This window comes from Triticum urartu, chromosome 3A (assembly GCF_056163025.1).
Source record: "Triticum urartu cultivar PI428250 chromosome 3A, HENAU_Tu73, whole genome shotgun sequence".
NCBI lineage: Eukaryota > Viridiplantae > Streptophyta > Magnoliopsida > Poales > Poaceae > Triticum > Triticum urartu.
In genome coordinates this window covers 182222937-182233989 of record NC_141875.1, presented here as the reverse complement: position 1 = coordinate 182233989, position 11053 = coordinate 182222937, and the positions used below count along the sequence as shown (strand labels likewise).

The 11053-nt window shown below is 45.7% G+C and overlaps 1 protein-coding gene across 1 annotated transcript; it reads right to left on the bottom strand.

Annotated features, from left to right (window-relative positions):
- Nucleotides 1–6616: 6616 nt before the first annotated feature.
- On the bottom strand, nt 6617–10945 carry PDE320 (pigment defective 320). The gene is made up of 5 exons (XM_048706979.2): nt 10544–10945; nt 9946–10180; nt 9328–9682; nt 8618–8955; nt 6617–7209 (listed from the first exon to the last, which is right to left on the bottom strand). Exons 1-5 carry the CDS (start codon nt 10807–10809, stop codon nt 7012–7014), a joined length of 1392 nt encoding a protein of 463 aa, XP_048562936.1. The 5' UTR covers nt 10810–10945; the 3' UTR covers nt 6617–7011.
- Between the last annotated feature and the right edge of the window lie 108 nt (nt 10946–11053).

The following is an 11053-nucleotide window of genomic DNA, read 5'->3' as shown; positions in this document are numbered from 1 at the left end:
TACAAGAAAACTGGTCCTACAAAACTAATTCTTTTAGTGTTCAGAATTTATCACCTCAAATTTGTTAGAACCGTACAGGCCAAAAACATTTTCTGCAAATACAATATATGCAGAACTTGGTTCTGTTTACAGTACACATGCCTACAAGCCTAGTTGCTTCAGTTCGCTGGGAATTACCTAGTCAGTCAGGCTCCTTTAGTTCTACAAAATTAACATATACTGAGATCTGTTCAAACTTCTTAAAAAATAGCTATATTAGACGGTTCCCAAATTCAACAAAAGGTGGGTTCAGCCATGCGTACTATCAAAGACCTGACCACTTGAATTTAAAGCAAGATGACAGTTTTATGTACGACCAAACAAGGGCGCAGGTGACAAGATCTCTGCAAAAATCAAGCCATTCAAATGCATTTGAGATCAAAATACATCATGCAGGGACAAATGGTATTAGTTACGCTGTCGTTATTCTACTTTGTTTCTTGAGCAGCGACTCAATTAATATTCTCACTGATCCAGTTTACTCAAGAACTTCTGAACCAGTTCCAGGACTCCTATGGACTAAGGTACTCTAGCTGCTTGGATCTTTCATAGGATCTAATTAGAACCAATTCTATGGGTGGTTTATCTTTTTAGAACTATTAGCATTCACTCAGTGGAGAAGTGCAAGCAGGAGCTGACTTCAGTTGGAATAAGTGTGCTAGAAAATGTGGCCAATAGATTGTACGTCGGCAAAGTATGAACTGAAACACTTGAGGAACCCAGTGTTAAAAGTGGATGTTAAATTCAGACCTTATCAATGCAGGGTGTGAATCCCAAACACTAAACACGATCTGCAGGCATAAAAAGAAACAAATAATCTTTAGATTCTCCCCTGCAGAATAGTAAAATAATAACATTTTGATTCCTGGACAGCTCCTTCCTCCAAATCACATTCAGGTGACCCTTCTCCACTCTCAAATCCTCCTTCTGGGGCCGAAGATTTGGAGGGCCGCATCTCAGATTCTCAAATAGATAATAGAGCAAGTAGAAACCAATCCAATCCAATCCTCCTGCAGCAGCAGAGAGGGAGTTGCACGAGCGCGAACACGAACAGAGGGCATCTCAGATTCCTCAAATAGATAATAGAGCAAGTAGAAGCCAATCCAATCCAATCCTCCTGCAGCAGCAGAGAGGGAGCTGCACAAGCGCGAACACGAACAGAGGACAACACCCATCCGCTTGTGTGAGAAATCTGAATCAGAGGACCAAATCGAATAGAGACAAACGCGTGGAGGAGGTGAAGAGGGACGAGCGGGCACCTTGACGAGCTCCGTGGCGTCGACGTCCCGAGAAGAAGCACACGGATGGGGGACGGCCGGTGGACGGAGCGATCGTGTAACGCCCTCGATGCGGCTATAGCTCCCACGTGTCGAGGCACGACTTAGAGACATAACCGCATTGAAAGCAATGTCGCAAGTCAGGCAATCATTACAACAACCCATGTAATATATAATAGAAGGGGGAAGAACATAGTTGGCTTACACTCGCCACGTCACATCAGAGTACATAAATAACATCCATCAGACAAACACTCATGGCCCGACTACGGCGCCAAAATGGAAAAGAACCCAACATGCGACAAGGCCCTGAATCAAACCCCAACTAGGCACCACTACTGATCATCGGGAAAGGAAACATAATAACGCTGAGAGTCCTCGTCGAACTCCCACTTGAGCTCGTACTCGTCACCTGGAGCGGAATCGCCTGGACCTGCATCTGGAGTTATAGTATCTGTGAGCCACAGGGACTCAGCAATCTCGCACCCTCGCGATCAAGACTATTTAAGCTTATAGAAATGGATAAGGCAAATATATGTGGAGCTGCAGCAAGCGACTAGCATATGTGGTGGCTAACTTATACGCAAAAGAGAGCGAGAAGAGGAGGCAAAGCGCGAGCGAGAACCTAGAGGAACAACCTGCGCAAGCATTACTCCAACACCGTGTCCACTTCCCGGACTCCGCCGAGAAGAGGCCATCACGGTAACACACTCGGTTGATTCATTTTAATTAATTAAGGTTTAAGTTATCTACAACCGGATATCAACAAATTCCCATCTGCCCATAACCGCGGGCACGGCTTTCGAAAGTTCAATCCCTGCAGGGGGGTCCCAACTTAGCCCATGACAAGCTCTCATGGTCAACGAAGGAATAGACCTCCTCCCAAGACGTTCCGATCAGACTCGGTATCTCGGTAACTCAAGACACTTCGACAGGTTAAAACAAGACCAGCAACACCGCCCGAATGTGCCGACAAATCCCGATAGGAGCTGCACATATCTCTTTCTCAGGGCACACTCAGATGAGCGCTCCATACAACTAAAACCAAACCTCGAGTTTCCCCGAGGGGGCGCTTCACAGGACTCTAGTTTGGACCAACACTCAGAGGAGCACTGGCCTGGGGGGGGGGGTTAAAATAAGATGACCCTTGAGTCTGCAGAACCCAAGGGAAGGAAAAAGGCTAGGTGGCAAATGGTAAGACCAATGTTGGGCATTGCTGGAAAAGCTTTAATCAAGGCGAACTATCAAGGGGTTCCCATTATAACCCAACCGCGTAAGGAACGCAAAATCCGGGAACATAACACCGATATGACGGAAACTAGGGCGGCAAGAGTGGAACAAAACACTAGGCGAGAGGCCGAGCCTTCCACCCTTTACCAAGTACATAGATGCATTAAGATAACATAGCAATATAGTGATATCCCAACAAGTAAATAAATGTTCCAACAAGGAACGGCTCCAATCTTCACCTGCAACTAGCAACGCTATAAGAGGGGCCGAGCAAAGCGGTAACATAGCCAAACAACGGTTTGCTAGGACAAGGTGGGTTAGAGGTTCCACATGGCAATTGGGAGGCTGACAAGCAAATGGTAGGCATCGTAGCATTGGCAAAGCAAGAGCGAGCAAACTAGCATAGCAAAGATAGTAGTGATTTCGAGGGTATGATCATCTTGCCTGCACAGTTGTCAGAGTTGACTGGATCCTCACAAGCAAACTCAACGGGCTCCTCGGTAGCGAACTCGTCTCCTGTCTCTACCTAACAAGACAAACAAGCAACAAGGATACAATCAACCACGTGCAAGACCAAGCAATATGATGAAATGATGATATGCTATGCGGGATGCGATGCGGGATGCAAAATGCAAGATATGACAGGAAATGCATGAACCTGGCCTCAACTTGGAATTCCAAGGGTGCCACTAGATAGAGGGGATGAAATCGCTTGAAAACGATATAAGGATCATTGGAATCGGAGTTACGGTTTGGAAATGGCAAGCGTTTTAAGATATGACACCGGTCTGCGATTTACAGCAAGTAGGCATCTAAATGCAACGAAATGAACATGCTACAGCCACCAAACAAGACAAAAAAATACATGGCAGGGATGCACACAAGATGCTTAACAAAAGACTAGCACTGAGCCACGTCCAATTCATCCATTATGAGGTTCAAACAAGCATGGCAAAAACGCAAATGCAAAACAGATTCCAGACTTGGTGAAATTAACACTAGTCTGAAATTTCAGATCACGAAGCCCTCTTCGGAGCAGCAAAACAACATGATACATGACCTGAACATGACAAGTAAGAACATGGCATGGAGCTACTCAACAAGCTTAACAAAAGACCCAAAGTGACCTGGGGCCAAAAGGGTTCATAAAATATATTAACGGGCACACGAACATAGCATAAAACACAATCAGTTTTTAGACTTAGTGAAAACTGAGACATGCTGAAATATAACTCACGAAGGCATGAAAACGAGCTCGATGCACTCACCACGGTGCAAGTCATGGCAAGGCAAGAATACAGCCATTAATAAGACACAAAATAAAAGCTAGACATGGCAAGAACAATGGCATAGCATACACGGATCAACTACAACAACGCCGGCAAAATCGCAAACGAGTTGACGATCTGCCCAGATTCCCCACGAAGCAAAAGTAGAGCTCGATTGACTCAAGCTATGGTGTTCCATAATTGAAAACAAAGACATGGATGGATATAGCATAACATGAATAACAAAAGTCCCTTACTGATCATCCTCAAAAGAGGCACGGATCCTTAGGAAACAAGCTGAACATATGGCATCATGAACTAAAATATCCCAGACTTAGTGAAAACAACTAAGTCCCTGAAAATAGATTTCCCGGTTGCCTCACTTTGCAAGCTTGCACAAGTCACCACACACATCCTAAAAATGCATGGGTTGCACCTCTGGAAAGAAGACAAAATGCTTAACAAAACATATGAAGGACTCACAGGCATAGCATGCACACAATAATCATGGCAAAAATGACAAAAGTCTAAGATGAACTAACAGATCTGACAATTAACTCACGAAGCCTCCTTCTAACAGCATTTTGGGCATCAAGATGAACTCAAATGAAAATGATGCAATGTAATGAAATGATGTACTCATCGAGACGAAGATTTTGATATATCATATGTCCAAAACGGAGCTACGGACGCAAAGTTACGGGGCCTCGAACAGAGCATCTTGGATCAAGAATTTCAGGACTTAGAGAAAATTCCACCTCGCGAAAATTAGGGTTACTGTAGCTGGATCTAGATCGGGCACTGTTCACCGAAGCTCGCCGGATCCGGCGCTCGCCGGCGGCTGGCGTGGAGGAGGCGGCCGGGGTGGCACGGCCGGGAGGTGGCGGCGGTCGGCGGGGCCGGGAGGCGGCGCGGCCGGGCCGGCCTGGGGCGGCGGACGGCGGCAGCGGCAGGCGGCAGGGTCGGCGTGGAGTGGCCGGGCCGGGCGGCGGGCGGAGATAGGCTCGCGGGGGCTTCCCGCGGGCCTGGCGGGCCTCGGGCGCCGACGGCGAAGCGGTCCCGCGAGCGCTGACGTGGCGGCGGCGGGATGGCGATTTTTGTCCGGCCGGGTCGGACGTGTCCGGCGTGGCGCGGGGCGATTTTTTTTAGAACTAGGGTTCAAGGAGGAAGACGAGATCCGAAATTGGAGGGGGTATATATAGGCATAAGTAGAGCTAGGAGAGTCCAAATGAGGTGCGGTTTTCGGCCACGCGATCGTGATCGAACGCTCTAGGACATGGAGCAGAGTTTGGTGGGTTTTGGGCCAAAATGGAGGGGTGTTGGGCTGCAACACACACGAGGCCTTTTCGGTCCCTCGGTTAACCGTTGGAGTATCAAACGAAGTCCAAATGGTACGAAACTTGACAGGCGGTCTACCGGTAGTAAACCAAGGCCGCTTGGCAAGTCTCGGTCCAATCCGGAAATGTTTAATCCCCACACACGAAAGAAAGCTAGAAATGGCCACCGGAGGAGAACGAAGCGCCGGAATGCAAAACGGACAACGGGGAAAATGCTCGAATGCATGAGATGAACAAGTATGCAAATGTAATGCACATGATGATATGATATGAGATGCATGAAAACGAAAACAACACACGGAGACAAAGACCCGAACCCGAGAAATAAATATAACTTAATGCCGAAAACGGCAAGAGTTGGAGTACAAATTGGGAAAGTTACATCCGGGGTGTTACAGATCGCTCACGGACAGGAAGCTCGGGCGCAGGCTTAGCGGCCTCGCGGCGCCGACGAGGGGAGGAAGTGGCAGCTAACGCCGGCCATCGTCGTGGCTCTCCCTGTCGACTGTCGCTCGCTTCTCCCCACCGCTTCCCGCTGTCCACCCTGTCGTGGCTCTCCGCCTCTCCCTGCCGGTTGCCGCCCGCTTCTCCCACCGCTTCCCGTTGTTCACCCCTGCTCTCAATGGAGACGACCTGAGCCCGATCTGGACCAGGCGACGTCGAAGGAGGAGGGAGGTGGAGGGGCTACGCCGAGGGAGAGGAAGAGGAAGAGAAGGAGGCGATGGGAGGAAGCGAGCGCTCGGGAATAAAAGGAGACGTGGCCACGGCCGCTAGTTGGGCGCACGGGCTCATCCTTTATATGTTCAGTTCAATGTTCGTTGCGTGCAACTGGACCAAGGATGAGAAGCCTAAAGAGCAAGAGGAAGAGGAAGCACGTGCTCTGAAGAAAATTACGTATTGGGTCCCTGCCGACTTAATTGCAATCTTGGGGCGATCCGTGAAACACCTACTCCCTCCATTTACAAATATAAGTCTTTTTAAAGATTGCAACAAGTGACTACATACGAAGCAAAATGAGTGAATCTGTACTCTAAAATATGTCTACATATATCCGTATGTTGTAGTTCATTTGAAATGTCTAAAAAGACTTATATTTAGAAACGGAGGGAGTAGTATCTTTGCTACTTCACATGTTTACTTTTCCTTTACATAATGAATTAGAGTTATTGGCTCCTTATGAACAAGGAAAGAGTCACTATCCAATGATAAGCGGATTTTTATGATGAGAGATATCATTGCAACATATTGCTATTTTATTTAGATGCATGGATTAGGATGAACGCTACTGCATCATTACTTAATGATAATTATATAGCCTTCCACATCGCTAGTATCAATTGCTAAGTGAAGGTTGATAATTCCATGAGATAACTTATTTTTTTGTTTTGATTGTCAGTCAAGGACACAAAGAGTAATCCTAGGCATGAGCCTAGCCAAAAATTATTCATTCAGAACAAGCAGTGTGTAAGGTGAAACTCCCAAACCATATAATGATGGATTGATGAACAAAGAGCAAGCGTGGCTAGTGAAAGTACGAAATACAATTAGAATGTATTCTCAATTGATGGACAATGTGAATACATAACAACTGTCCTAGAACTGAAATAATCATTTCCTCCATGGATTACTCTATAGCAGAAACTATTTTACCCGAAGAGCAGCATGGCAGGACCGATGATCCAACATGTCAAAGTAGTATAACCCAACAAAATCCAATGGTGTTGTATGCATAGGCTTGATAAAACGCAGCATCGACCATTCATACAATTATGCTTGTGACCTTCAACGAGACCTTCGACATGAGATGGAACCTTATGTGCTTGTGACCTTCGACGTGAGATGGGACCTTTATGTGCTTCATCAGACCTCAAAGAAACGAAGCTCCACCATTGCTTCCTGATGCTTGGGCGAATACCAAGCTGTGGCCTTTGCTGAACCCAGGACCTTCAGAGCCCAATCAATGGCGAAGACTGAGTCGTCCACTCGGACAAAATGGTCTTGACTTCTTGGGTCAATGGCAACAGAAGATTCAACACGAAAGCTGAATGGCCCAACTATCTGCGCAAGGAACAAAGGATAGCTTTACTGAGTTTTTAACTCTTTATGATAGCTTTGTAGTGCCTGCACACTGCGATCCTCTTGTCTGGTTAATTCATCTGCTTGGAATATATTGAAGGAAGGCAACAGGAGAAAAATGATATAAAAGGTCTTATATTAGTTTACAGAGGGAGTACTTACCAGTACTGATTCCTAAGTTCTAGGAAGGTGATACCATCTAACAGTAATAAAACCCATCAAGCCAAAAAGGTAACTACACAGGGAAAAAACAGTATTTGCCACTTGAAACAAATGGTATTCATACATGGCACTCCATGTGTCACTGACATGTGGTGGCAAAAAATTATCCTGTAGCCTCTGAGATTTCAGTAATGAAATGTGTTCCGCAATAACAGAGTAACTGGTGGGAGAAGTTATAAGCAATAGGACTTGCAATACAGGTCATAGCCCCATAGTACCTGCTACCACGCATTTTCTCTAAGGCTCAGTATCGACCTTACTAATAGCTAAGGAGTTTGGAGTTCTACATCTAAGCATAACCTAATCCTAACTCATGACATGATTAAGCTCTCAAGCGATGCATCCATTAGCAATAGATCAATATATGCTAGCTTCTCTTAATACTTGTTTTACTTGTTAGTCCTCAGTACCCAACTTTTCTAATCCTTGTGTACAGTTTGACAAATAACTGAAACGATCGAAGAAAACAAAAAAGATAGGAAAGTAGAATAGGCGGATTCTGGAACCCCAAGGATTCAATGGCACTCCCTCCGTCTCATAATGTAAGACGTCTTATATTATGGGACGGAGGGAGTATATGGATATGGAAAATGTAAGATTCCCGATCCTAGCGGGAAAAGGCGGGGAACAGATACCCAATATGATAGGATCCTTGGGAGGAACTTTTGGTAATGGTCTTGATCCTCTATGCTAAACCAATAGACTGGCCATCAGTCAGAAAACTAATGGTAACTGGCAGAGTTCAGTTACTGGATACCTTCTCCTAACCAATTTGCTTATTGATTTCAAGAAAATGTTACCAAGATAAAATTAACATATGACAGGACACCAATCAAGTTTTCCTAAAGAAAACATAGAGATGTATGTATTATGTTTGATATAGAATAGCATTGTGTCAATCTATTCCTGCTGGAAAGTGACAGTATAACTAAGCTCTTCGACACCTTGATTAATCAAATAGCAATGCATGTCAGGCAAAAACTCTTCCACCTTAAGGTTATTGGCTGAACTGAAAAAGAAAATAAAGATTTCGAAATGATTTGACATCTCAAATCCAAAAAAAGGAGTAAGAGTATCATGCTTTGTGGCGTGACAGTCTGCATACAGAATGACCTTCTAGTTCTAGGTAACAGAGCACAAAGTGAAATGAAAGGAAAATATGATTCACCTGTTGTTGAAGAGAAACAATCACATCTGGACAAACATCACAGAATGTCTCTAAATCAGGGCGTCTAGAGAAGAAAAAATCTTGCGCTAGACGAGAAGCACCACGTAAGAACAAAGATCCCGAGGATATATCTAATCGGGCACTGACCCTTGTCAAATCCAGGAAAAGCCTCTGGAAATTTCCATGTTGAGCTGTAAAAGTAACAGAAGCAAAGAGATCTGCAAATGCAGCAAACTTATTCCTCTCGTGGAACACTCTGAAGGCATTGCTTTTTCGCATTTCGTCTGGCACTGAAATTCTTTTTGAACAATCCCCCAAAGAACCACTGGCTACTGCACCTGGATGAACAAAATGAGGCAGGAAACAGTAAACCGTTTGGTGCTGGCGACCTATAAATCCAATACAGGGTCATAAAGTAGTTCGTGATAATATATCCAGAGAAAGTGCACAAGATTTTGGCTTGCAAAATCTTGTGATACATTGGAACACCAGGGAAAACGTTGGTTAAATTATCATATATTCTTGAAATGTGACAGTGAGCAGGACATGGCATGTGAGTGAAACTGTTGTCAAAAACAAAACCTCTAAGCAAGTAGACCCAAGAACTTTTCTGAAAGCAGCTTAGAGAATAAGTCACTGAAGCTCAAGGACAGATTTCACAACTACAGAGATGTAATCAGCACAACACTAAAACATGGTAAGATTCTTACCAACAATTCCAGTGAATGAAACATGAGGGTCTGAGAGAAATGCATCATAAGGCTGAACCATTTTTAGCTTGTCTTCTTTCTTCCTCCAAGCATCAATACTTCTCTTGATGGAAATAGCTGCCTTAGCACACAAACCAGGTAGCAGAGCGAGAGGAACATCATTGGTTTCATCACCACCAAAACATTTTGGCTCCCCGCTATTCTGTTGTAACAATAGATGATAACTCAATCCAGAACTGGAGCCGACTGAAGCAAGATCAGCTGACAATGATAAAGGCACATCCCAGTACACCCCCTGTTTATCAACAAATAACCCAGGCCAGGACGCTGCTAATGTAAGATTTTGTTGAGGAAGCTGCAAACAGTAAATAGAATGGTTCAGTTCATCCAAACATTCAGAACAGCAACAGTAGCATCAGTTCAGTAAACTAGTCATTCACAAAACAGAGCAAGATCAAGTATTCCATAAATCCATCACAACCTTTTGAAGACTACATGTCCTAATCGGCATACATGAAGAAAATAAGATTTAGTGAGAAATGGCAGCGCAAACAGAATAGAATACACGCAAATAGCTAACTATATACCAAAGAGCCTAAGAGCATCCAGGTGTTTTGCCTTGTGGTGAATAATCGCTTTGCCTCGGTCCCCCTTGTTGATATTGTACAACTCCAGCAGCAATTCCGTGTCTGGTGTGATCAAGAGTTCCGTGCCAACACCTAGAGAAATGACATCGCGCAAATGCCTCTTGAGATCATTGGACCAGGGGACCCCTTCTTGCCGATTTGACAACTTCTCTTTCACGACTGCCACAAGCTGCTGTACATGAAGCTGCTCCAAGATAGTAAACGACCTGAGCAGATCGCATTAAGTTGTTAGTGAACATGAGGTTTGGGCACATACTTGTTACACATGAATCAAAATCATTGCAATTATACGGTTAGTATTCATGCAAGCAGGCAAGGTTCAAATAAACGAACACAATAACCAGACACAAGGCATTCAGAAACAACTACCTAAGAAATCTACGACTAATATTCCATCCACTCGGATGTGATGTGGCTGGTACGTGTGGAAATGCCATTGGAATCGGCATCTTGTATACCACATTTCACTACCTATCAACCGCGGCAACCTTGGAAGGGTGCAGATACGTAAGTACGACCGTTTCTGGCAGGATTGTTGGTGAGTTTGGTTGTGAGGGGAGGGGGGTTACCAGTTGTGGGCGAGATGGAGGAGGTGCGCGTGATGGAGGGAGAGACCGGCGCGGGAGGCGGAGAAGGATGGGACGAGCGGGGAGGCCATGAAGCGGTGGAAGAAGTCGAGCTGCTTGGTGCGGGTGACGCGGGGCCCCCGCGAGAGGCCCAGGGGCAGCGGGTCGCCCGGGACCGGGCGCGCCGTGCCCTCCATCGTCGCCGGGGACTCCACGTCCAGCTCCCACCTCCCTTCCCTGTCCGTCAGCCACCGCATCTGCCGCAACATCGCCGCCGACGCCGCTTTCGCCGGGCGGCGCTTTGCCTTTCTCTCGGGTTGTTCTTTCGCTTTGTGCTGCGTCGGAGTGTTGCAGCTGTTGCGGTGCGTCCCGAGGATAGGGGGGTGACGAGCCACGCTTGCTGTGACGGAGCATGGCGAGTGCCTACGTGGCAAATAACATGTAAACTGGGTCTTTTTTTTAAGAAAAAAAAACAGCGAGCCTTGTCCATTTCCATTAGAGAAACTGCCACAA